Raw genomic sequence first — 27,502 nt, 5'->3', positions numbered from 1 at the left:
AGGCCCCCTGAGGAAGCTCTCGGGAGCACTGGCTACGCAGGATTTGGAGAAGGCTGAGGTTCTGAATGACTTTTTTTGCCTCGGTCTTCACTGGCAAATGCTCTGACCGCACCACCCAAGTCTTGGAAGGCAGACACAGGGACTGTGAGAATGAAGACCTTGGGCCCACTGTAGAAGAGGATCTGGTCTGAGACCACCTTAAAAATCTGAACATGCACAAGTCCGTGGGACCTGATGGAATCCATCCGCGGGTCCTGAAGGAGCTGGCAAATGAAGTTGCTAAGCCACTGGCCATCGTATTTGGAGAATCATGGCAGTCAGGTGAAGTTCCCAATGACTGGAAGAAGGGAAATATCACCCCCATTGTCAAGAAGGGGAAAATGGAAGACCCAGGGAATTACAGGCCAGTCAGTCTCACCTCTGTGCCTGGCAAAATCTTGGAGCACATTCTCCTGGAAGGCATGCTAAGGCACATGAAAAACAACAAGGTGCTTGGTGACAGCCAGCATGGCTTCACTGAGGGGAAATCCTGCACGACCAATCTGGTGGCCTTCTACAGCTACGGAACTGATGGATAAGGGTAAAGCAGTTGATGTCATCTACCTGGACTTGTGCAAAGTGTTTCACACTGTCGCACACGACATCCTTGTCTCTACATTGGAGAGACATCAATTTGATGGATGGGCCACTCGGTGGATAAAGAACTGGCTGGATGACTGCACACAAAGAGTTGTGGTCGACAGCTCAATGTCTGGCTGGAAACCAGTAACGAGGGGTGTCCCTCAGGGATCGCTGTTGGGACCGGTCTTGTTTGACATCTTTTTGGTGACATGGACAGCGGGATTGAGTGCGCCCTCAGCAAGTTTGCCGATGACATCAAGCTGTGTGGTTCGGTTGATAGGCTGGAGGGAAGGAATGCCATCCAGAGGGACCTTGACACGCTTGCAAGTTGGGCTGATGCCAGCCTTATGAAGTTCAACCATGCCAAGTGCAAGGTCCTACACCTAGGTCAGAGCAAGCCCAGGCACAGCTACAGGCTGGGCAGAGAAGAGATTCAGAGCAGCCAGACGGAGAAGGACTTGGGGGCATTGGTTGATGAGAAACTTAACATGAGCAGGCTTCAGTGTGCACTCGCAGCCCAGAAAGCCAACCGTATTCTGGGCTGCATCAAAAGAAGCATGACCAGCAGGTAAAAGGTGGTGATTCTGACCCTCTACTCTGCTCTTGTGAGACCTCACCTGGAGTATTGTGTGCAGTTCTGGTGTCCTCAACATAAAAAGGACATGGAACTGTTGGAACAAGTCCAGAGGAGGGCCACGAGGATGATCAGGGGACTGGAGCACCTCCCGTATGAAGACAGGCTGAGAAAGTTGGGGCCGTTCAGCCTGGAGAAGAGAAGGCTGCATGGAGACCTCATAGCAGCCTTCCAGTATCTGACGGGGGCCTATAGGGATGCTGGGGAGGGACTCATCATCAGGGACTGTATTGACAGGACAAGGGGTAATGGGTTAAAACTTAAACATGGGAAGTTTAGATTGGAAATGAGGAGGAAGTTCTTTACTGTAAGGGTGGTGAGGCACTGGAATCGGTTGCCCAGGTTGGTTGTGAGTGCTCTGTCCCTGGCAGTGTTCAAGGCCAGGTTGGACAAAGCCTTGGGTGAGATGGTTTAGTGTGACGTGTCCCTGCCCATGGCAGGGTCGGTTGGAACTAGATGATCTTGAGGTCCTTTCCAACCCTAACTATTCTATGACTCTAAAGTATAAAAAACATTATCTTTCTTAAAAGAACAGTAAAGTTAATTATATTGTGAAAAAAGATCCAATAGAAGTACTTAGAACACCATCAAAACCCTGTGTCTCTGACAAACAGGACAGCAAAGATAAGTTAGGAAGAGATGCCATTTCAGAACAACCTGCATACATGATTTGACAGTATAAACGTTTTAAAAATTACCTTGTCTAATCATGTTTAAAACTCAGCAGTAGATATAGAGCACAGTTGTGGGTTTTGTTTTGGGCTTTTTTTGAAGGACAATTTAATAAAAAACCAAACCCTTTACATAAACACAGTGATGCACTGCTAGGACCAACATGGAGAAGATAACTACAGGAACTGAACATCAGGCTCACAGTGTAAAGATCAAATTAATCTCCAAGGGCATACATATTTAGTGCTTTTAAGCTCTTGGGGGTTTGTTTAAGTTTAGCATTGTCTCGATTAAACATCTCATTATAGATACAGAACTTGTTTTAATGCTGAAGTTGAGAATACTTAGGGATATCAGTGGTTTATGAACCACTTCTCTCCATTTAAAAAATAACCTTACCTTGTACTGGAATCAGGAACCTCTTTCAAGTTATCTGACAATCCCTTTTTACTTTCACAGCCTTCTGCTTCAGAGGACTTTTCCTGTATTGAGTTCATCTCAGAATCTGTAGAAACATCCCCTTCTAACATCGCACTGCCTGGCTGAGTGTCTTTTTGAACTCTCACATCCTAAAAGCAGAAAGTTTCACTTAACGACTGAAAGAGTTGCTCAACCGCTCTTTTAGAAGAGCAAGTGGAAATAAAAAAGTTTACTTTAGTATCTCTTACAAAAACACTCTTGTGTCTCTTGCTTCCTGTGCATCCAATTAGACATTTTAAAAGTAAAAATTGGTTATTTTCCTATTAACTTTCTATCTGCTCTCATTTCTCTGCACTTCTCTTTCAGATCTAGTATCACAAATACAACCAACTGAAATATAATCCATCTGTCCATGTAAAATAGAACCCAAGTGCAATCATAAAGGAATTTTATGACAATTCAGTTTATTCTGAAAGGATAAACAAAGCATGATAGGTCTACGCTTACAAATTGTGTGGTATGTACCCAGATCTTTGATACTAAAGGCTTCTAGTTAGCACCTATTAAAACAGTGTGCCTAAGCAACTGCTCAGGAAACTTACATTTTCAAGGCATGGATCATTGTTTTCATCCTTATGGTGTATCACACCTTTTTCTAGTTCTCCACCTTCAGTTTTCTCCTCTTCAGGTGCTTTTTCAGCTGCCAGGTTTTTTTGTCTTGCAACACTTCTTCCTAAATTTGGTTTTGGTCTTTGCAATCTGCCTCTCTTTAGAAGTGCTGGTTTCAGCACACTCTGTTTGCCATCTTCTTGTAAACCAGCTGTTCCATCAGATCTGGAAAAATACGTTAGATCCATAATTACATACCACATATTGAACTGAAAGAAGTTTTGGAGAAGTGTTGGGTTTTTTTTAGGGTTTTTTTTTTAATCTATAACAGAGCTATGCATTATCAACTTCATGAAACAATAAATTTAGAAGTGTTATCTGCTAGAGACTGAAAAAGTACCTGACAAGCTTAAACTTATCTTTGCCCTGTTTTTTGGCTTTTCCCATTGGAGACAGGACACCACACTAGACAGCCCTTTTTCTGACATAATGGCTCTTCTTGCATTCCTATCTGGTCTAGAGGCAGATGGACCTAATTCAATGAAGGGTTAAAAAAGTCACAAACATTCAGAAAATACATATACAACTTCATAATCTTACTAATCTTAAAATATCGGATACACACTAGCCTCTTTTTAATCCCTTTCAAAACAATATCTCCTGTAAAACATTTCTCCTGTTACACTACAGCTGCTACTTCTCCATGGAAAAGAAACATAAGAAACACTTTCTAGCATGTGCATGAAAATGCCCATATGTTGAAATTTTTCCTATGTTTTTAAGCTTTATGTTTGAGTACTTAGCCACTGAAACTGATGTTTTTCAGTATTACAGCTAGTAGAGAAGGCTTGTTTTAGCTTTCAAGGGACTTTTTTCTGCATTTATCACAATTGACATCTCAGTTAAAAGCTACTCTTTAAAAAAAAAAAAACCAAAAAATATTTACTAATTTTTTAAAAAATACTTAATCATTTGCATTAAAAAATTCCCATTCTTCCCTCAATTTCTGTTTTATTGCGGAAGTTTCTTCAGAAACTTTTCTAATTACAATAGTATGTAATACTTCCAGAAGTGAAAGGGATAGCAAATTGCTGGAGAGTAACATGTCTTCTCGTTTTTCACATACTTACTGAGGCACTGTCTCTGGGATTTTATCACCTTTTTCAGCAGCTTCTTCACTGGTAGCATCAGACCTACCACTCTGGTCAGTGTTCTAAATACAAATTATAACGTTAAGACATTAACTTTCTTACAAAGTACAGCATTACCTAACAGACCAGGTAACTGTGACAGGATACAAAGTGGATTGCTTGTGACAGACACAGACAATTACAGGGGTACATTTCACATTGTCAGAAAGGTGCAGTAAAATCTGTATCATACTAAAGCTGCACTTGCTGCAGGACCTGAAAAGTTATTGACATCTACTGTTTGCATGACAAGCTGCAGCTTAGCTAAGGCCTCTAAACAGTACCACGCTATCACTGCAGGTTAATAAGTGGCTGATTCCTGGTCATACTCAGGGGGAAAAAAAAGAAATTAAAAAGATAACATTGCTGTTTTAGCTAAAAAGCTGGTGGATAACACATTATCTTCCAACTAACTTATTCTATTAAATACCTTTTTGGTTTCCTCCTTAGGCAGTAGATGAGACACCGTCTCATTTCCTGCATCTTTTTCAGGCTCTTCTTTCTTTCCAGATGCTCTTGTAATATTAGGCTTAAATCTCTGTCGACACCCTCCAACTACTGCCTTTGCAATTACATTTTCTTCAGGTTCTCTGCACAAAGTATCCACAACAGTGACATTTACTCCATAATATTCAAGCCTTTGTAATATTCAATGACTTGCACAGCTTTCTTTAGTGTAACTTGGCTGTCTTTGGAAGGATTTGCACAAACGTATGCGATTTTCCTCACAAGAGAACCAAACTTTCTTTAGTCTTACAGAGTGTGGAAACTCAGTTTATCTACCTATTAAAAAATATAAAGTTATCACACAGGGGAGGAATCTAACTAGACTGCATACCATAGGTGTTTTTGCAAGTGTCAGAAGCAGAGCTATTATCTGGCAACTGAGGCTGGGAGGAAGGCAAAGGCATAGTTATCACTTCTTTCTCTACCCTCTCCCAGATTCCAAGCACAGCTGGTACTTCGTAAAGTAATACTTTCCTCAACTTCCCCAAAAAATAAGCACAAGCCTTCTACCACAGTACCACTTGATACCATCCAACAAACTTTTGAAGTCAAATTTAAGACTTCTATTAAAACTTCACAATTATTGTTGCCTTTTCGTAAAGGCACTAGGTAGAATAAATCAACAATTACGGTCAGTTCATTGTGGAAGACTGGAAAAGCGATCTCAATACTTACTCAGACTTAGTATTCAAAACAGTGTTCTCTACTTCTGCGGCTTCATTTCTGTTTCCTCTACTGTCTTCCTCAGAGCACTGGAATTGAGGCAAGGAATATTACTCTTGGACAAGTGTACAGATGCTTCAGAAGCAGTTCTCAGAATACTACTTATTAGACTGTAGCCGGTCCACAGTACCAGCACTAATGAAAACAGATACAGCATCAAAAGCATAGCATATTAAGCAATGCTCCTCCTTCTGACCTTTTCATCAGCATTCACAAGGTTTGAAGAGGAAGTCTCAGCCTCCATTTTCTTCTGTGTTGCTGCTTCTCTCCTTACAGATGGTCTCACTAAATTGGGTTTAGGTCTTTGCAAGCACCTTATGCCTGCTAGCATTTTAGTTTTCCTTATGATATAAAAAGAGGTGATACATATTATTACCAAAGAGAAGCTTGAAGTTTTATATGATCCAAGATGTACTTCAAGAACACCACAGACTGTATGGGTAATGCAGCTATAACCTTAAAACAATTACATTACATCTTTCTGATATTAGAAGATATGCTACTGCTTAATACAAAGAGTGTCAAATAAACTCTGCTGGCTTTCAGTGGAATCTACTTTAAAACATTTGAAGGAAGCTTTACTATCGCTGCTACAGAGGGGTTAGCTTTTTTCTAAGCTTGCTTCTCCTTCTTATTCCCACCTAAAATTTTAAATCTTGGTCAAGCATTGCTACTCAAAAGTTATCATGATCTACCATCTAGTCCAGCATAGTATGGTCAATTAGAACTGTATCCAAATTAAGTAAATGCAGGTTAAGCTCAAGTAAATTCAAGGAAAAATGATTTTACCTACATGATTTCAGATTGAGAATGGCTTTCTGATGTACTCTGCTTTTCATCTGGTCTATGTAAGTCATACACACCTTCGCTCTGAATTAAAAAAAAAAAATACAGAAAGGAACTGATAAACGTAGGCTCTTTTCTTTAATGTAAAAAAAAGCAGAAATAAGAACAAGATTCACAAAATGGTTGAGGTCTGCAGGGTCCTCCAGACATAATTTGCTCACACAAGGCCACCTACAGCTGGCTGCCTAGTACCCTGCCCAGATGCCTTTCGATTATTGCCAAAGACAGAAACTCCACAGTCTCTCTGGGTAACTGTGCCAGTGCTCAATTACAGTGGAAAGGTATTTTCTGATGTTCAGAAGGATCCTCTTGTGTTTCAGTTTGTGCCCATTGCCTCTGGTCCTGTCACTGGGCACCACTGAAAGATCCCAGCTCCATTCTCTCTGCAGCCTCCATTTAGGTTTTTATATAGCTATTGAAGAGATCCCTGAGCCTTCTCCATCCCCAGGCTGAACTATCCCCACTCTTTCAGCCTTTCATCACAGGAGAGATTACATTAGTCTTCTTTGCAGCCAGGACACATCGTTGGCTCACTTTCAATTTGGTGTGCCTCCAAGAAACCTGGCCTCCCAGGTTTCTTCTCTGCCCTGCTGCTTTTAGTCTGGGTGGCCCCCAGCATGTCCTGGTGCCTGGGGTTGTTCCTCCTAGGTGCAGGACTTTGCACTTCTCCTTGTTAAACTTCATGAGATTCCTGTCAGCCCATTTCTCCAGCCTTTCCATGTGCTTCTGGATGGCAGCACAACCTTCTGGTGTATCAGCAACTACTCCCAGTTCTGTGTAACCTGCAGATTTGCTGGAGGTATGCTCTGCCTCATCATCCAGATCATGAGAGAGGAATATGTGGCATTATTAAACAAAAACAGCTTGGAAAAGATAACCAGGAACATCATAAACATGAACAGAAATGTCACAATTAAAGTATAGTTCTCATCAAACTACAAGCCATCATCTTAAAATGATCTGAAGAATACACTTTTTAAATTAAGCAAATTATTAAAGGAATGAACTTTAGCATTCAATTCACCACAAAGGTATAGATTTATGCAGTAAAGCAACTAGACAAACTCACAAGCAGGAGGTGCATCAAGGGTTTGAAAAGAAGCCAAACGCAATTTCAGAAGGTTCCTAAACTGTTGGACCTGATTAGACCATACTCAAAGAAAGATCATTCAGTCTTGGTTCGGTTTCCTAGATCTTTCCTGAAACACCTGAAGGCAGCCAGTATCAGTGGACAAGGGTTTACACAGGTTTCCATCCTGAGGCAGCACAAACAACTCAACTGCTCAACCTTCTCAAATCAGTTCACAACCCTGTGCTACTAAGCATAAGCTAAAACTTGCTCTGAAGTTTTACTGTTGATATTACATTGCTTCACTTGTGAGTAATTAAACTATTCAGCTGTTTAAATTGTCTATGAGATAAGACAAGCATGCACAGATACTCTCTGAATAAATGTAGTGCAGCAGACAATCCAGTAGACCCAACCAAATTGGTAGCATTTAAATTTTGGTGATGTTCTCAGACTTGTCTTTTTTCCGCCTAGTGGTGAAACCATCACAAAACCAGTCAAAAAAAAAAAAAAAGAGCTTCAATTTACAAAACCACTTTAATGGTTAAGAAGAATTGCTTAAGAAGTAAAAACTACATAAAAAAAAAAGTATATATATACCTTTGTTTCTCTAGTTTCTTCAGATTGTCCTTCTTTGCTTCTGATCTTTGAAACTGGTAAGTCTGAAATCTGGCTTTCCTGTGATACATCATCTCTAGTATCTCGGGTTCTCAGTTTAGCAGGTTCCACTTCTAGTGTAACATCATTGCTATCTTCAAAGCTGAAATCAATAAAAGCACACAAAACCATATTAGTGTATTTTCACTAAAAAGCATTACTCTTCACAGATTGGTCAAGTTGCACAAAAATTACACAAATTTGACATTAATAACGTTTTTCAGAGTATCAGTGAAGTTTTTGTGATATTTGCAGGATATGAGCTTTAAAATAACTTTTGTAGTACTATTACAAGATGTTAAAATCCCATCTGATTATTAGAACAGACTTTAATATAAACTGTATGCAGTAACATTTTTATCTGATTTTCCGTAACAATCTATACTGAGTTCAGAGACACATCTGTTCCTTTGAATGATTCCAATCAAGTATTAAAGCACATAAAATTTCAGGGAATCTGCATGAAATAACAAATAGTACAACACAGCTAAATACAACAACTGACACATTAAATTCTGAAGCAGCAGTAACAGCTTCATAATGACTTTTTAGATTTACCACTTCCTTATATAATAAGCTTAATAAACATTCAACGAGTGAATAAACATTCCTCCTTCTAGTAAGAGAACGTCTGAAACTGAAACCAAAAGCCTGCCCCCCACCCAGGTTCTGCACAAATAAAATCCAAGCAACATACCTTTCCTACAAGAACCATGTTATTACAGACATAAATTCCAAGTGTATAGCAATAATACTTGACAACATCACCAAGGAGCACTTTGAAAGAAATATTAGGAGTTAGTATAAGCTAACAGCCTCCATGAACACTCAAAAAAGTGAAGCAGTTTTGGATGGGATTTTAGGATTAACGTAAATCACCTTTACAAGGGCAGCCCATCAGGGGACATTGACAGTATAAACAGTTTATAAAACCTCAAGAATAGTCCTCAAAACCAAGAAAACCCTGCCCATTCTGTGCCAGTTAACATGATGATAAGCATGAATAAAACCAGTATTAAAACTCTGAAATATTCTTATTTTGCCTAAGCTTTTAAGATTTTAAAACATTACCTAAGATTTTAAACATTACCTGTGTATGTTGACATCACTTTCTCTCTCCATTACGTCATCCACTAGTAAACAGGACTCTGATCCCTCTCCCGCTGTAACAGCAGTCTCATCTTGTTTTCCTTCCATAACATTGCTCAGTTCTTCTCTACAGGTAGTATGATCATCTTTGTTTGCATCACATACCACACTTTTTCCTGCTACTGAATAAGAATTAAATCAATTTGGACATTCTGGGCAAATCTTACAATTCCAATTCTCAACTCCTAGCTACAACGAAGCAAAAGTTACTTTAAAAGAAAAAAAAATCCCAGCAGAAAATACCTAAGTACTAAGATTTAAAAGAACTGTTCTCAGCTAAAATAAAGTATGTTTAGACTTAGCACGAAAGCTGATTTTGAAAGGCATTGTTCCAAAACCTCCCAACATATATCAAAACTCAAGTTCTCATTTTTTAAGTTTGCAATGTCTTTATGTAAAATTTATATTTGAATATTTGAAAGTGAACATTTTTGCCTCTTACTTTTCTTAGAGGACTTCCCTTCTTCAGCAATTTTTGGAGGGACAGCCATTTCTTCTGGAAGATTCTCCTCTTCCTGTTCAAGATCATCTTTTTTCTTCTTCTTTCTCTTCTTTTTTGCTAACACTGGCTCTAATGCAATCTGTTCTTCTGCCTGTTCAGAAATTCCCAAAGATTCCTCATTTTCTTTCTCAGCCATCACAGCATCTGCTTCTGTTTCTGCATCAGAAATCCTGGATTCGTGAGAACCATCTTGATTATCAGCAGCTTCTGTGCTGGCAGCTTTTGCTCCTGAGACAAAATAGTTCCTGTTTAATAGACTGGTGAAGTATTACACAACCTAACTAGCAAAGATATCTGCACCAGCAACATCTTGTTAATTCATACATCACTGCAAATATACTGCCAGGAAAATGAGCAGGACCATAAGAAGCCAGTCACTGACTTACCAGAAAAGCTTCAGCATAGATTAACTTCAACACTAAACACATTCTGCACATGGGACAACACTTCACCAGCGTAGTCAATATAAGATATAAAGCCAATTTAGTAAATGTTTTTGTTCCTGTGCTTTTAAGCAGGTTGCACAGACACCAGGAAAAGCAGGTGTTGCTGTTCCTGAAAAGAACTGTATCTCTTCGGAAAGAAGTGATGATAGTTGCAGAAAGTATGCCATGAAAAAGAAATTTTAATCATTTAAAGTTTTAATCAATGAATGTATAGTAGTTAATAATTTCTTATTTACATAAAGATAAATTATTATCCAGTTAATAATACACAAATTTTCTTCTGAGTTTAACAAGTTTCTAAAATTCTCCTCCCTCTCCTTTTCAGGATATTTTGTCTTGATCTTACATTTATGCAGAACATCAACCACCAAGAACCTTCCCCTATTCTTACACAAACTTGTTCCCCTGTAATTTAAAAGTCTAAAATGCAAGAGAAGTAGAAAGGCATACTCACATTCCTTTACACATAAAGTACTTTTAATCTACCACTGAAGTCTACAAACAGGATTCTGTATGTGGCTCTAAGTCCTAATAGGTGGAATATTTTACTTAATCAAATCTGAAATCAAGAAAAGTAGCAACTATGTCAATTTTAACACTTAAAAAGCAATGTAGCTTCCTAGCTAGTATCCCCTTTAAAAACATTGTTCACTTGTTTGCTCCACAATACCACTTATGAAGAAAATGGGTCCTTGTGGAACAAACAAATGAACAATCTCACAGAATTAGCAGGGAATTTATGAAATGGTGTCACTATAACTGTTTCTAATTTAGGCACATCTCTGAAAGGTCTCTTAAAAAGTACTGAGGTAATAAAACACTACATGTTGATCAACAGTAACTAAACAAAATCTTTACCCTTTATTTTGAACAGACCAGAAAACTAAAACAACTTTTTTAAGACTTCTTGAAAAGAATCACACCATTCAGACTCAGGGAGTCAAACTGTAATTAAAGGAGAAACAGAACCATTAAAAGAAGAGAGTTTAAAAAGTAAGAAAAATTTAAAGTCACAAAACAGCTTGCCAAATACAGTTCTAGCCCAAGGATTCTAAAAGTGAATGTGTTAGCAACTCATTAAGACACTTATCAACTGTTAAATTAGAATATCCTGTTTAGAGTAGCAGTGCTTCAGACTGTGGAAGAGAACTAATTTCAGGGTTGCCTCAAATTCCTGTCCAGAGAAAACTCATCTCAGGGAACAGGCTGCTACCAGTCATCCCACACATCAGTAAACTACATCTGAAAAAGTTACACTATGTAGCCAGAATCCTCTTACCCTCTCTGCAATAGGGAACGAAAAGATTCCCTATGTGATTTTTCCCCTGCTGGTAATACATTACTGACCACTGCTCTGCGGATGCTATCTTAAGCATTCTTTTGATCTACCTTTTGGCTTCTTCCGAGGCCTTGGAGGCTTCTTTTCCCTTGCCTTCTGGCTTCTAACAGTCTTTTGCTTCCTCTTTTCCTCATCTGCCAAGACCTTCTCGAGCAACTGGGCAAAGAATTCAAAGTCAAAAGGCCGCTTTTCTTCTGTAAGATTAAAGCAAACAAACAGAAAATATTTCAAAGTTAATAATTTTTCCTAGTTTCTGCTTTGTAAAATAATCAGTGGTACATGTTATGAAGCTAAAAAGCAAAGGTTATATAATTTTAAACAAAATTCTCTCTTAAAATAATTTCTGTGTCACTTGAGCAGGGACTAGAGTTGACATATATATGGATTATGGTAGCTTGGTTTTGAAAACAAATAGTAATAAGGTTACAGTACTCAGTAGTTTAGAAAATTGAAGAAGTGATGATACAATACACAAATTGTGCTATTATGTCAAATAATGTATTAACATGCTGCTCTAGGACTTATGTATGAAAAAAACAACTACAATTTAATGACTCATTTTAGGGTGGGGTACATTTACTTTACTTACTGAAAGCTTTGTCTATCCTCCATCCATTAGCTTTTTCCTCACGCTTGAACTTGTTCTAAAAGCAAAGGTATAACTGTCCTTTTTAGTAACATTATATTGTACAAAATGGCAGATCAAGATAAACTTTCAATGCAACAAATTTCCTACCAACTAAAATTGTTAAATTTACAAGCGCACTCACAGAACACAAGTCTGTAATTAATTTTATATATAAAATCTGTCACCAATAGGTAACACCAGTCATTATTTTTTTTTATTATTTTCAACATTTTTGTTCTTACTTCACATCTAAGCAGGGTTTGATATACCAAAAATTTTCCCAGCTGGATACCATGAAAGAGGCCACACAGGCAACCCTCACCAAACATCCAATTATACTTATTAGCATTCTTGAATTAAAAGAAAATAGAGACAAACTGTGTCTAGGTATGCCAGATTCACTGAATATTGACTGGAATTCAACTCAGCATATTAATGTTTCAGACACTTAATACCTCTTGGGAACAGGTATTAAAAGAACGCATTGCTTTAGATCCAATTAACATCAAAATTATCCATACTAATAGAGAAAGCATAGGAATAGCAAATGAGAAAAAGAAAAGTGAAAACAAACATTTACTTGCTTTACTGAGTGCTTTAATTTTTACCTTAATTTCTGCTCTGTCTCTATGAGGGAACAGCCGTCCAATCAAGGAGAAGTCTGTTCCTACCATACTGATTGCTAAAAAGAACATGTCTGTTTCTGGAGTGGGGGGAAATAAAAGAAAGAAGATTCACACACTTAAGTATTTAGTTAACCATCCTTCTGGGTACCCAAAATAAAACCACCAAACTTAATGCAACCAGATCAATAAGGATATCTACTGTTGCTGCAAGTTCAGCTCAGCTGGAATGTGCATTATTTCACCTAAGTACTTCTAATAACATATCTAATAACATTGCTGACTGGCCTTTTAACAAAAAGAACTGTCTAATCTGTTATAAAACTACAGAACATGAAAAAGAGAATCCAGAATCCAAAATTATACCTTTGATAAGGCAGACTAGATTTCCAGTGTCTAAACATCCATGACAGAAGGAAATCAGAGACAGCCTTCATGTCACAAGGCATGGGTTTTTTTAAAAATGCCAGTTTTCATAGTAAGCGTCACAGCTCTGCTTATTCTAAGCATTTGTAGGGCTGAGACTACGTCACGCAAACATCCATTTACTCCACTAGAAATAAAAATTGTTGAGTATAAAAGCATAAATGGCAAACTAAGATTTTTTTGCAGACTCAAAACTTGAAACCAAACTATGCTCACCTTTGTTTGACCATGGTTTTGTGTAACAACTTCTCCTGAAGCTCGAATACGTAGTTGTAGAACCACGTTCAAAGATGGGGTCATTTTCTTCTACAACACATGGACCTTTTGTTCTTAGAACTTCTACAGTTAAACTGGAAAACCAAACACACAGAGAGATTTATCTGAAAACAGTGCTAACAAGACACATAGTAAATGTTTACAGACCAGCCACAAGTCAGTGTTTGTACTGTGTAATCAGGTTTAGTAATTACATTAACATGCATTTTAATGAGACAATGCTGCAAAAAATCATTGTCCTAGCCCAGCCTGTACATATAAATAGCATTTTTGTAAGATATAGTATAGAGAGGCATAATTAACTTAAATAAAAGAAAAATGCTTTTTAATATTCAAGAAAATTATTTTGCAAAACCACAAGGGCCTCTCCATATCCTTTTCGAATACTTTCAAATTCTTTTACCACGACTGCTCTATCCTTGGCCTAAATCTCATGTTAATAATACATTTGGGGAACTCAGTAATTTGATAATCATTACTTTAAAAAAACCATATTCTAAGCAAAATTACTGAAAACAGATTAATAAATCTCTATCTATATAAATATACGAAGCATCAACATGCAAGACACAAAGCTGGAGCAAGTCATACTGACAGCCAAATAACAGTAAGCAGACACATATGCTGTGAGAAACAAAGAAAGTTAACTAAAAAGAGGGCATTCAGAAGTTTGACGAATATTCAGTATTTGTTCACTACAACAAAGTATGACACCTTCCGCTCCATCTCCTTCTCCAAAAACATTTCTCATAGAGAAAGTCTGCACAACTACAGCTCACATTTTGCCACGTTTGTACTGCTTCCTAAGTTAGGACAGATCAACTCTCAGCAGAAACAGACTTGCATTTGTCCCCATCCAAAGTAATTGTTCTCTATTCACAATCTAAGCAGCAATGTACTGTATACTGTGCATGAGTCAGGGACAAAATTTATTACCTTTCTTCATCCAGAATAATTGAACCATCTTCTGCTACCTTCACACGAGGAACTAGAAGTGAACCATCCTGACTCTCCTCCCCATTCTCTACTTCATCATCCTCCTCCTCATCTTCATGATCAGGAGTAGTTTTCTCTTCCTGTCTAAAATTTTAATAGATGAAGCAAAAATATTAGTTCTGTTAGTGTTCTGAATCGCTGCTCTGTATGCCAGACATTTAACACTTTAATTTAATAACACTCAGCAATTCAAACCATCGGCAAGTTAGTGAGTACATAAACTCTAGAATCTGCTTTTATTCTATTGTAAAATGGACAAATCCAAAGCCACAATACTGAAAGCAAAATGCTCTTTAACCACCCTCCCCTCCCAAATTGCAATTTCTTATAAATATGGGCTGCGATATTGAAACAGTAAAAAAAAAAAAAAACAAACAGAACACCAACCAAAAAAACCCCCCCAAAAACCAAAAACAAACAAAAAACATATAAACACAACCCCCCCCCCCATCATTACAGAAACATGGGGTTTTTTTAACAACATCTGGAAACTTTTTGATTATGTCTATTTCCACCAACAACTTACTCTTTCATTTGACTCAGTGCAGAACCTTTTTCTGTTCTATTTTCTTCTGCCACTGAAGACCTAGAATTTTATGAAAAGGTAGAGATGTTTGTACAGATAGATTTCTGCTTCATTCCACAAAATCTGATTTATTAGGTAACAGATAAAGAAACACAAAGGTTTTTTTCAATTCTTCGTACCACATCTAGACTTAGGTCTAACTGAAAACCACCACTGCGCAATGAATTTCGTGGGGTTTTGTGGGGTTTTTTTTGTATAAGTAAGGACAAAATAATATATTTCAAGCTGTAATCCACTGTAAAGGTACAGCGAATGTGAGAGCATCTGGCTCATTACCTGCTGAAGGATTCTTCCATGTAAAAAAAACAACCAACCAAACAAAAAACCCCACAAAACAAGGGAAGTGATAAATGTAATACAGAAGCAGGCAAACATTACCAACCAGGTGGTAACAGACAATACCAGAAAACTGATCTGCTACTGAGAAAAAGAACAGGACTTAGATAGCTGTACTTCTGTTCATGTGACTTTTTTTGTTAGACACAGCAAAAAGGTCCTGCTCAGCCTGTGGCAGTCTGTGCAAGCCAGCTGTATTAGCATTCCCTGTGTATATGTACTTCTGGGATTCCCACTCAGCCTTGCTACTACCAAAACCTGCAAAGGAACAGTAGCAGCTATATCCATCCAGCTGGAATGGACCCTCAGGGGTCTTACATGCATTTTGCACTTCACCACCTGGGACGGAGAAATGCTTAGCTTCCTGTAGTCCACTAGATTGGGCAGGCAGTCATAACATCCCTATGACCCATAACTAAAAGTTTAACAGCAGCTAATAAAACAAAAACAAAACAAAAAAAACAACCAACCAAAGTCAACCAACCAAAAAACAACAAAACACAAAAACAACCCCAAACAAAACCCCACAAAAAATATTTCTATTATTCTGCATTTGCACAGAGATAAATCAACACTGGAGACAGGTTCATGTTTTCATATTTCAGTAAGTACGCTAGTCTCCATTCTTATTTCTGTATGAAGACTAAGTAGGTGTGCAAATGTCTAAAAGCTTTTGTTACAATACTGCATCTAATACTCCAGATTTAAGAATTCTCAATTTTGCATTAAATTGGTAGAAAAAAGAACAATCATTTAAGCTAAGGAAACAGAAAACAGCCATACTTACTTCATAGGATTGTTTTCTGGCAGATAGTATATCAAGTCTCTCATGGTCATTTTAGAACGATCTGGTGGAGAACGCCCCTCAATTATTGAAGGTTTCTGTTTCAACTGTTTCCACATAACAAGATAAAAGTACCCTTTAATTCACACTGAAAGTACTTTTCTATTTCACACATGAATATTTTTATTTATTTACAGAGCACCCCATTCAAGGAGATTTGTTGTTCCTCCCCTCCCTCCAACGTTATCTTAAAAAGTCAGAGAGTACACCTCTGACTTAAGTAACTTACCCTCTCAAGAGAAATTTAATACTTGGCACAAGTGAAAAGCTATTAAAAATTACAGACTTTGGTCAACAATCAAGTTGAAAAGATATGAGGAACCCCAAATACCCAGCTTTTAAATCATATTTTCCAATTGTATTACCTGTGAAACTTAAAACCGCAGGTCTCATGCAAAAAAGGCTTAAGGGGCTAATCAAAAGATATATATAATTCCTGTATTATGAGGGAATAGAATTCTGCTACTGCTTATAAACAGACTACATACACTTATAAGAACACAGACTATTAGCAGTAAGCAACTAATGAGCATCAGAAAACACCTCTGCAAAGAGATAACATATGTTAGGTGCATCACGCATTTGCCCTTCACAGATGAGCACTATTGAACACAGAGGCCTACCATCCGCTCTTTCTTCAGCTCTTCTTTAAGCATTTCTCTTAACTTCTGAGCTTTGAGGACCCTTTCACGGTCAGAACATACTCGTTTCTCTTTTAAACGAGCAGGTTTCACAGCTAACTTCTCCTCCTCTGCTCCTGATCTTTCCTGTGTTGGTCTCTCCTTGAGTGGGGAGGGTACATTCTTCTGCAAGGTATCATCTTTTTTTTGAGCAGTTACATCTACAGTTTGCTCTTCGTTTGCTGATTTTTTTAGTGGGGAATTCTGTGGCACTTGTGGTACAAGTATTTTCTTTTCGGGAAGCATAGGGGACTCTGAAGAGCTTTCAAGATTACTCTCCTCTGACGGAGAGGAATCCTTCTGAAGTGAAGCGCTGCCTTCAGGAGCCTGTGATGCTTGCCCCAGTGGTTTTGATGCTAAACGCTGAGCAGATGAAGGTCCAGCTCTAGGTTTCAGATTGGGCACAGTGGAAATACGTCTTCTTCTCTGCACAGGCATCTCTGCAGGTTTACTAGCTTCTCCAGCACCATTCGATCTATCAGCCTTGTCATCGCTGAAAAATTTAAAGGAGTATTCTGAAATAGTTTACAGTGACAGATTCGTAACTTTTACTTTCAGTATATGTTTATGCACCAATCAGTATGAATGTAGTGCTAGCGAGAAAAACAGTCATATAGAAGCCGCAACACTAGAACCAGCCTGTAGCTGGTACTTCCTCATAAACTTGCTGGCTACAAGAACTGGTATATTATTTTCTAATATTAATTATTAATGTTACTGTTACAAGCTAGCTGTCTAGTAATGCTAAACTCACATATTCCTATGCCCCTCAGCCTGCTTTTTGAAATATTGTCTACTCTCAGCTTAGAATGCCAAACATCATAGTACATAGTAAGAATAATCCAATAAAGCTATACACAAGTAATTTCATGTTTTTATAACTATCTATCTGAACATTCCTCTTACATATTTGTAAAGACATGACACGCAAACAGTGAATGAAAAAAAAAAAAAAACCTTCACCAGTCACAGAATGATAGAATAGTTAGGGCTGGAAAGGACCTTAAGATCATCAAGTTCCACCCCCCTGACATGGGCAGGGACATCTCACACTAAACCATCTCACCCAAGGCTCTCTCCAGCTCAGCCTTGAACACCACCAGGGATGAAGCATTCACAACTTCCTTGGGCAACCTATTCCAGTGCCTCACCACCCTTACAGTAAAGAACTTCTTCCCTATATCCAATCTAAACTTCCTAAGTTTTAACCTGTTACCCCTTGTCCTATCATTACAGTCCCAAATGAAGAGTCCCTCCCCACGTCATTACAGGCTCCCTTCAGATACTGGAAGGCTGCTATGAGGTCTCCATGCAGCCTTCTCTTCTCCAGGCTGAACAGCCCCAACTTTCTCAGCCTGTCTTCATATGGGAGGTGCTTCAGTCCCCTGATCATCCTTGTGGCCCTGCTCTGGACTTGTTCCAACAGTTCCATGTCCTTTTTATGTTGAGGACACCAGAACTGCACACAATACTCCAGGTGAGGTCCCACAAGAGCAGAGCAGAGGGGCAGGATCACCTCCTTTGACCTGCTGGTCACCCTCCTTTTGATGCAGCCCAGGATACGGTTGGCTTTCTGGGCTGCAAGAGCACACTGAAGCCAGCTCATGTCAAGGTTTTCATCAACCAACACCCCCAGGTCCTTCTCCACAGGGCTGCTCTGAATCTCTTCTCCACCCAACCTGTAGCTGTGCTTGGGATTGCTCTGATCCAGGTGTAGACCTTGCACTTGTCATGGTTAAACTTCATAAGGCTGACACGGTTGTGAGGTGAGCTGATGCCAAGGTCTCTCTGGATGACATTCCTTCCCTCCAGCTTACCAACCGAACCACACAGTTTCGTGCCATTGGCAAACTTGCTGAGGGTGCACTCAATCCCACTGCCTGTGTCACCAACAAAGATGTTGAACAAGTCCAGTCCCAACACTGGTCCCTGAGGGACACCACTCGTTACTGGTCTCCAGCCGGACATTGAGCCATTGACCACAACTCTTTGTGTGCGGCCATCCAGCCAGTTCCTTATCCACCAAGTGGTCCATCCACCAGATTGATGTCTCTCCAATTTAGAGACAAGGATGTCATGTGGGACAGTGTCAAACGCTCTGCACAAGTCCAGGTAGATGACATCAACTGCTCTACACCTGTCCATCAGTTCCATAGCCCCGTCACAGAAGGCCACCAAATTGGTCAGGCAGGATTTCCCCTTAGTGAAGCCATGCTGGCTGTCACCAAGCACCTTGTTGTTTTTCATGTGCCTTAGCATGGTTTCCAGGAGAATGTGCTCCAAGATTTTGCCAGGCACAGAGGTGAGACTGACTGGTCTGTAATTCCCTGGGTCATCCATTTTCCCCTTCTTGACAATGGGGGTTATATTTCCCTTCTTCCAGTCGTCGGGAATTTCACCTGACTGCCATGATTTTTCAAATACGATGGCCAGTGGCTAAGCAACTTCATTTGCCAGCTCCTTCGGGACCCGAGGATGGATTTCATCAGGTCCCACGGACTTGTTCATGTTCAGGTCCTTAAGATGGTCTCAAACCAGACCCTCTTCTACAGTGGGCCCAAGGTCTTCATTCTCACAGTCCCTGCATCTGCCTTCCAAGACTTGGGTGGTGCAGTCAGAGCGTTTGCCAGTGAAGACCGAGGCAAAGAAGTCATTAAGAACATCAGCTTTCTCCAAATCCAGGGTAGCCAGTTCTCCTGATAGCTTCCAGAGACAGCCCACAGTGTCCCTAGTCTGTTTTTTGTTTGCTACGTACCTATAGAATCCCTTCCTGTTAGCCTTAACATCCCTATTCTGTCCCCCATCGCTGTTCTCCCTTTAATCCTGACCCACGAACTCTCTGTAAACTGCTCACCTGTCCCCAGACAGAGTTCCATACTCTCCAGCCTATCCCTAACATAAAGGGCAACTCCCCCTCTGCATCTGCAGGGCCTGTCTATTCTGAAGAGCCTGTAACCTCCCAGTCCAACACTCCAGTCATAGGAGCCATCCTGCCATGGTTTTGTGATGCCTATTATATCATACTCCCATAGACATGCACACATCTCTAATTTCTCTTGTTTGTTCCCCATGCTATGGGCTTTTGTATAAAGGCATTTGAGCCAAGCTCCTAATGAAGCTGGCTCATTGAATGGAGTGGCTAGAATGTTCCTGCACTGCTCTGAGCATTTATTATAGGTGCTGGCAACTGACTGGGTGTGTTGGGATGGAATGATGCCCCCCTCCCCCAACACATCTAGTTTAAAGCCTCCTTGACCAACCTGGCAAGCCTCCCACCAAAACTGCTGCTCCACTGTCAGACCAGCTCCACCAGCCTCCAGCAGACCTGGCCTCCCAAAGTGAGTCCCGTCTTCTAAATACCCAAACCCCAGACTATGGCACCACTGCTCTAACCATTTATTAACCTGCCAAATCCACCTACCCTTTTTAAGGTCCTCCCCTTTATCCTGGAGAATGGAGGAAAAGACAATCTGAGCTCCAGAGCCCCTAGCCACCTCTCCCAGGGCTCTGTAATCCTTCTTTATGTGCTCCAGGCTACTGCTATCTGTATCACTAGCACCCACATGGATCACTAGAAGTGGGTAATAGTCAGTGCAACTTCCTAGAGCAGGCAGCCTCTCTGCAACATCCCTGATCCGTGCCCCAGGTAGGCAGCACACCTCACTTGAGACCGGGTCAGGCCAACAGATGGGTGCCTCTGTGCCTTTCAAAGTAGAGCCCCCTACCACTACAACCCACTGCTTTTTTCCTGGCGGCACCATTAGAGATTGTCTTTACCAGTGCATCAGCCGGTTGTTCATGGTGTGAGTGTGTTTCCTCATTAGCCCCCTGCAGAAATGCGAAGCAGTTCTGGGTGGGGACATTGGATTTAGGAGGAAGCCCCTTGCTTTTAACTGTCCTCTTCCTCCTTTTTTTTGTTTGTTGTTGTTGTTGTTGTTGCTGCTGCTGCTGTTTCCCAGCTTCCTGAGTTAGCAGCCTCCTTCTTTCCTCCACGAGCTACAGAGGACGCTTGAGGCCCCCGCACAGTTTGGGCCTGAAGCAAACAGCCCTGGTTCCTCTCAGCTACCCCGACATCTTTCAGCCTATTGACAGCGTCCCGCAGCTCAGCCACCTGCTGCAGGAGGGCCTCCACCAGGGAGCACCCAGTGCAGCCCTGCCCACCGTGCACCTTTCCCTCACCAGACCAGCGCAGGCACTCTCTACACTCCCACCGCCCCTGTCTGGGTTCCTACGCTAACCACCGCCGGGGCAGCCAGCGCAGAGCTCCCAGGCCGGGCGCTGGGCATAAGGCGAGGGCTCACCATTCCCCCTGCCTGCCCGAGCGAACTGCCGCACCACGCCCAGCTCGCCGCGCTCCCTGGAGCGGGTTTTTAACCACTCAGGGCTGGTGCCGCTCCTCCTGGCGCCGCCCCCTGCGAGTCAGCCGAGCTGCTGCTACGCTGCTGGTTATGCTTAACTACATCGAAAGCGGCATTTCAAAGGCAAAAAAGTTCAGATTGCCTGGAAAGCTTTCTTAAATATTTTTCCATCCCTTATGCAGAAATCATTTTCCAAGTGCAAGCACAACTGCCAACCACTACAATTGTGATAAACACATAAATGTATTGGCTTTTGCAAGTCATAGGTGTGGTTATACTGTACGAGGTTACAATAACAGAAACAGAGCTCGCTAAAGACACAAGATTAGACAACAAGTTAAAAAAGGTCAGAACTCTTGAGCAAAATGGAGTCACATAGCAAAAGGATTTGTAAAAGTAAAAGAAAGAAGGGGGGGCTTGATATAAGAAAAGCTAGTGCCTGGAAAACAGAGTTAAAGAACTTTTTAGCTTAGCTTAGGTTGTAGAAAGAGAATAATGTGTTGTAAGTCTGTGGAATGTAGTGGCCCCACTAAACATGAGTTAATTGTTTCACACCAGTCTTCTAAAGTATCTTTAGTTTTAAAGAACAATGTTTGTAAGTCTGTGGTGAGACAACAGGATTTAGTGTCCCCAGTAAACATGAATGAGTTATTTCACACCATCCTTCTACTAATCAGTTAGTTTAGAGACAGAGCCTTCCAAACATCTGCTAGCTTGGGATGCTCTTTGCCTGCCCACCCTGCAATAAATTTTGCAGGAAGGTCACACTGTTTTAAATCTTTGCTAGGTATCAAAACAATTATAGATATTGCTGGTTTCAGCTAGTTGTGTGATTACTGGGGCATGCAACTGTGGCAAAGGTGAAAAGTATACTGTGAGGAAGACTGCTTACTTCATCTTGAAGACCCCTACTCACAAGAGGAAGACTGCTTACTTCATCCTCAAGACCCCTGCCCACAATCACCGCAGAGCAGTGCGCAGATGCCAAGAGGAGGAGACTTATGATAGTAAGTTCTTGGAGCTAGTTATAATATTCCCCGCCTATATGCAGGAATTATGAATATGTATGTAACTAGTGTAACAGTGGAAGTACATAAACCTGTAACAAATACTAATCACTCACGCCTCTGGCTACGGTCATGCACCCAGCACTGTTGCTTTTGCTTTATTGACTTTGTCCCTCAATAAAATCTTGTTACCTTGTTAAGAGGAGTGAGTTCGTATTTCACACAATTTTCCTAAATCTGCAGACTCCTGCACTGTTTGGCTCTCCGGCTGTTGCTTACAGCAAGGCAGCACAGAATCATAATTGAGTCATAAAGAGTTCTTTATAATTTTACATTGGAACTATGCCTTGTACCTAAGGACAACCACACCCATGGTTCACTTAGCTATCATCAAGGAGAGTCACAAGAAAATGCCTTGGAAAGAATAGAAGAGCATAAACTCGCAGAGAAACTTTCCCAGATCCTCTCCAGCTACTGTCTACTATTCAGACAAATGCTGCAGATGATGCTTTTTGTCTTTAACAGCCTCTCTTATACGGCTGAATCAATCTGTCCTACACTGTGAGTTCGTATACATTTCTAGGGCACAGAACATCCCTCAGCAAGTTCAGCAGCCTCACTACCTGGTGCCTGTCTTGATAAAGATCCTCGTAGGTTCCATTCAACACTGTCTGGGTTTTCTATGGCAAAAGACGGTGGAAAGCAATTCTTTGTTCATCTTTTCCGCACCACCTGTGTTTTGTTGAGTTTTAAATCAGAGTGCCACACCAGACTTCTGTACAGTTAAATACAACTTAGCAGATATACAAAGATAACAGGAAATAACTGCATTCAAAAAGAAAAAAAAACATCTTATGCTCAGAGAATTTTCACTTGCCTGATAATCAACAAAACACATTAGCCATTTAGAAAACAAAACAAATGAAAGTAACTTATACTACAAACACAGGTTTGAGCAGCTATGAAGGAACACCTGAGGTTGGAACGATAAATATGCAAGATAATTCTCTCATTTGACTTTACTTTTCTTGCAGACTACACACAAACATATTGTGCAGTATGTCACCAATTACTGCCCTCAGGAAACCAAATTGTGTGACCCTCAAATCCACTCTTTCTTAATCTTCAGACACAAACAGGTGACCAATCTTTAAAATACACTACCTAGAGACAGCTCCCAAAAAAAACCCTATTACTGCCTACCCTGTGATAATCCCTAGGCCTGATTTCTCCTATTTGGTTGCTATATGCCTTCAAAAGCAATCAAAAACTAAGAACCAGCTCTACAGTGCAGTTTAGGGTGACCAAACAGAGGCAAGAAGGCAACAGCTCTCACCTGTGCATTTTCTACTTGCTCCCAGGACTTAAAGTTCCCCTGAGACTCTCACAGCAGTTTTACGCTGGTTTATTACTTTCTCTGCACAGCTGAGCTGTGAAACCCATCACAGCATTCCAACGTGTCTCTTCCTGTAAGTGCATCATTTTTCCAAACCTGCACTTTGCCTAGAAACTCCTTCCCAGCCACATCCCATATATTTCTCTGCACTGGCAAGCTGAAAAGGTTTGTACTCTATGTTCAGTATGAACAACTTCCATCACAAACTGTCTTAAGTTTGTTATAACTGCTCCGCTTTTTCTTTAAAACAGGTGGATGTACACCCAGTTATTTTCCACGTTTATTGAGTAAAATATTTTGCAAGCCTGTTACTTACATGGCAAAGGTCTACTTTTTAAGCCATGTGAACAGATCCTTTATAATATTCTCCCCCCAGAACAGCACTGATGTCTAGTTTTGGAACTTACAAGTAATTTACACTGAAACATACAAGTCTTTAACAAATCTGCTGAATCAGCAACAGTACCACACAAAAATAACAATTATAACTTCATTTAAGAAAAAAAATATCAAATAACAAAAGATCCAGTAACCTGATCTCTGCAACACATACATATTATAAATAAAAACTGAAAGAAAAATACCCTTATACATCCTTATACCACAAGTTTAAGCATAAAAGATGTAAAATGTATTTAAGTATAAAAGATGTAAAATGTATTTAAGTATAAAAGATGTAAAATACAAGTTGAATTAAAGGCAGCATGTGTCTACTAAAGATATGCCATGCTAGTTAGTCTGATACCAGAACTTTTAGTCACAGAAGACTGTAAGATGACCTTGTATTATACCATTCAGGATGACTTTCAACCAAAATAATAGAGGTATTCATTCAGAATGCAATACCAGCTAGATAAAAGAAGCAAGGTGGTTATTCTGGAAAGCAGTCACCAAACTGGGGAAATGTCCTGAGGAACTGGTCTGTACTGCTTTTGATGGGATAGTTAATTTCTTTCACAGAACATTTCAGCTGTTGCTGAGCAGTGCTTACACAGAGCCAAGGCCTTTTCTCACACTGCCCTACCAGCAATAAGGCTGGGGATCCACAAGGCGTTGGAAGGGGGCACACTCAGGCCAGCTGACCCAAGGGATATCCCATACCGTATGGTGTCATGCTCAGCATAAAAGCTGTGGAAGAAAATAGGGGAGATGTTCGCAGTGATGGCTTTGTCTTCCCAAGTAACTAGTACATGCATTAAGGCCTGCTTTCCTGGAGATGGCAAGAGGTGAATGAATTCCTGATTTTGCTTTGCTTATACGAGAGGCCTTTGCCTTACCTATTAACATCTCAGCCAACAAGTTTTTGGCACATTTGCCGATCAATTCTCTGCCCATCCCAGCAAGCAAGCAAGCAGCAGTGTGTGGGCCTTTAGGGGTTAGCCCACAACAGGGCAGTCCTGAAGGTCTGACTGATCCTAGGATCAACTTTACCATGCATTTCAACTGCAATAAAAAGCACTTAAAAAAAATAAACCAAAGAGGAAGAGGCAGAGAGCTCTCCCTTGCTAATGCATGAAGAAGTGAAGGCAAAACAGGAAGCACTGTAAGGATGCAAAATCAAAGTCACTCAGTTATAGAGCGCTTTTTTTTTTTTTTGCTGTACACAACAAACTGGAGCTCCCAGCTACTGCATTAAAACTGCCATTAAAAATGACTATTGGAACACACTAGTCCCCTCCTTTGCAGTCTTAACTTATATATTGTTTCAAGCACCTGCAGTGTAACTGCAGCAAAGAAACGCAGGTTTTGCTTAGGTTGCAAATGCGTCAGACACGCAGAAGTTGTCCGACTGCCGTCACCAAGCACCAAACAGGGCGCAGTGCTGCACCTCTATTTCAGGAGTTTTGAAGGGAAGACAACGCCAGTCCGAAGCAGGTGTTACCCGGAGGCGATGAGTCGCGACGACGAGCGCTACCGGAGCGACGGCCACCGCTACATCCCAAGGACACCGGGGCACGGTCCTCCCCAGACCCAGACCGCCCCGCTCCCGGGGATCCGCAGACGGGCTGTGGCAGCGACCCACACCAGACCCGCCGAGGAACCGCGCGGCGCGGCGCGGCCCAACCGCACCCCCGAGCTACCGCGGGCCTCGGTGGTACTCACCTCTCGACCCGCTGCGCGGTCGGCGGGGGCTCGGCCACGGTTTCCGCCGCAGCTTCTGCCCCGGCAGCCGGCGGGGAGCCCGAGGCATGAGGCTCCGTGTCCGCCGCGCTGCCGGCAGTGCTGCTGGCGGCGTTCCTGATCCCGGGCCGCACGTTGGGCCGCACATTGAGCCGGGCCCGGCGGAACATGGCGGTGGTGTTGGCGGCGGCGGCGGCGGCGTCACCGGCGCGCGGCTCGCTAACGCCGCGAGCTCCGCCGCCTCACGGCATGTCACCCGCCCCGCGCCCGGCGAGCCCGGGGCGTCATCATCGCGCGCCGGCAGGAAGCGGAGGGGCGGGACCGCGTGGGGAGCCGGCGGGGACGGGGGGCGGTGCTGGCGGGGCCTACGAAGCCGAATCCGCAGTTAGAAAGGTCTGGCGAGCGGCCTTGCAGGCGTTAGTTGTGCCGACTGTGCCCCTCTGACACGAGCAAGCAGCGCTCCTGCCGCTGGGAGGAGTTTTTCAGTGGGAGGACTTGGGCGGTGCTGGTAAAAGCGCCCTCGGGCGAGGAAGAGGAGGGGTTTCCTCTCTGCCTGTAGGGCCCGGAGGGGGGGGGGGGGCTGCCAGAGATAGCAGCGGAAGGGCGGATGGGGGTTCGTTCTTTAGTTTCGCTTTGTGTGCTTTTGTTGTCCTTTTTAACTTTCTGTGTTGATTTTAACTGACAACGATCTGCTGCAGCGATTCCTTTATCCACCGTGATACCGAATAAAGTACGTTACTGCGGATAGATAGTAACGGGCAAGGCTTCAAGGGCTCTTAGCACTACTGAGGCCCCATCTTGAATCCTGTGTTCAGTTCTGGGCCCCTCGTTACAAGAGAGACATTGAGGTGCTGGAGCGGGTCCAGAGAAGGGCAGCCAAGCTGGTGCAGGGAATGGAGCACAAGTCTGATGAAGAACGGCTGAGGGAGCTGGGAGGGGGGGGGGGTTAGGCTGAAGAAGGCTCAGGGGGGACCTTGTCACTCTCTACAACTGCCTGAAAGGAGGTTGTAGTGAGGTGGGGTCGGTCTCTCTTCCCAATTAACAAGCGATAGAACAAGAGGTAACGGCCTCAAGCTGCACCAGGTGAGATTTAGATTGGATATTAGGAAAGATTTCTTCACAGAGAGGGTTCTCAGGCATTGGAAGGGGCTGCGCGGGGAAGTGGTGAAGTCACGGTCCATGGAAGCATTCAAAGAGGCTTTCAGTGATATGGTTTAGTGGTGGTCTTGGCAGTCCTGAGTGATTTACGGAACAGAACTTTGTAACTCTCAAAGAGTTATAAAGCAGGTATGTTTATTGCAGCGCCGGGTGCAAGAGGGATCACGGCTCCTGACTCTCACACCGAGAGCTCAACAAGCTGGTTATTTATTACACACAAACATACATATTCATCAGATTTCACAAGCATAGGAAGAGATTATTGTAATTACTTCCGAGAACTCAATACTGTTCCCCTCCCCTCTACATCTGCGCACTGCCATCTGGTGGTCTTCGGCCGTGGTCTTCTGGAGGAATAGGAGGTCTTCATCACCATGCGCTTCTCACCCTTGCCACAGTTTCCCCAGCTGGGAAAGTCTTATAGAGACTAGCTGGAAAAGGTTCTTGTCAGACATTCATCTTCTTGAGGGAAAAGGGTCCCTGATTTTAAACAATGTGTTTCGGCTACCTATTCTATTCTGAGTTATAGTTTAACTCGCAAGAACAAGAACGTACCTGTTCCCTAGTCTAAGTTAAGACAATGCGTAGTTCGAAGAAAACTCTTAACTCTTTCCTTAGTCCGTTACTATTCCTCGCATCACTGAGGTGATGATTGGACTTGATAGTCTGAAAGGGGCTTTTCC

At 41.6% G+C, this 27,502-nt stretch overlaps 1 protein-coding gene across 1 annotated transcript in view; it reads right to left on the bottom strand.

Annotated features, from left to right (window-relative positions):
- BDP1 (B double prime 1, subunit of RNA polymerase III transcription initiation factor IIIB) overlaps nucleotides 1-25,927 on the bottom strand; it is a 58,621-nt gene extending 32,694 nt beyond the window's left edge. Inside the window, exons 1-19 of the mRNA XM_065662237.1 lie at nucleotides 25,644-25,927; nucleotides 16,723-17,272; nucleotides 16,043-16,146; nucleotides 14,860-14,919; nucleotides 14,274-14,417; nucleotides 13,278-13,411; nucleotides 12,621-12,715; nucleotides 11,974-12,028; nucleotides 11,435-11,578; nucleotides 9,540-9,827; nucleotides 9,039-9,219; nucleotides 7,892-8,051; nucleotides 6,170-6,246; nucleotides 5,573-5,717; nucleotides 5,329-5,405; nucleotides 4,577-4,736; nucleotides 4,087-4,169; nucleotides 2,950-3,181; nucleotides 2,327-2,496 (exon numbers count right to left, since the gene is read on the bottom strand). Coding sequence (XP_065518309.1) covers nucleotides 2,327-2,496; nucleotides 2,950-3,181; nucleotides 4,087-4,169; nucleotides 4,577-4,736; nucleotides 5,329-5,405; nucleotides 5,573-5,717; nucleotides 6,170-6,246; nucleotides 7,892-8,051; nucleotides 9,039-9,219; nucleotides 9,540-9,827; nucleotides 11,435-11,578; nucleotides 11,974-12,028; nucleotides 12,621-12,715; nucleotides 13,278-13,411; nucleotides 14,274-14,417; nucleotides 14,860-14,919; nucleotides 16,043-16,146; nucleotides 16,723-17,272; nucleotides 25,644-25,831 — 3,047 coding nt within the window. The 5' untranslated portion in view covers nucleotides 25,832-25,927. The remainder of the gene's footprint in view (nucleotides 1-2,326; nucleotides 2,497-2,949; nucleotides 3,182-4,086; nucleotides 4,170-4,576; nucleotides 4,737-5,328; nucleotides 5,406-5,572; nucleotides 5,718-6,169; nucleotides 6,247-7,891; nucleotides 8,052-9,038; nucleotides 9,220-9,539; nucleotides 9,828-11,434; nucleotides 11,579-11,973; nucleotides 12,029-12,620; nucleotides 12,716-13,277; nucleotides 13,412-14,273; nucleotides 14,418-14,859; nucleotides 14,920-16,042; nucleotides 16,147-16,722; nucleotides 17,273-25,643) is intronic.
- Between the last annotated feature and the right edge of the window lie 1,575 nt (nucleotides 25,928-27,502).

The sequence above is a fragment of the Lathamus discolor genome, chromosome Z, assembly GCF_037157495.1.
Source record: "Lathamus discolor isolate bLatDis1 chromosome Z, bLatDis1.hap1, whole genome shotgun sequence".
Taxonomy (NCBI): Eukaryota; Metazoa; Chordata; class Aves; order Psittaciformes; family Psittacidae; genus Lathamus; species Lathamus discolor.
This window is presented reverse-complemented; position numbering and strand designations above follow the sequence as displayed.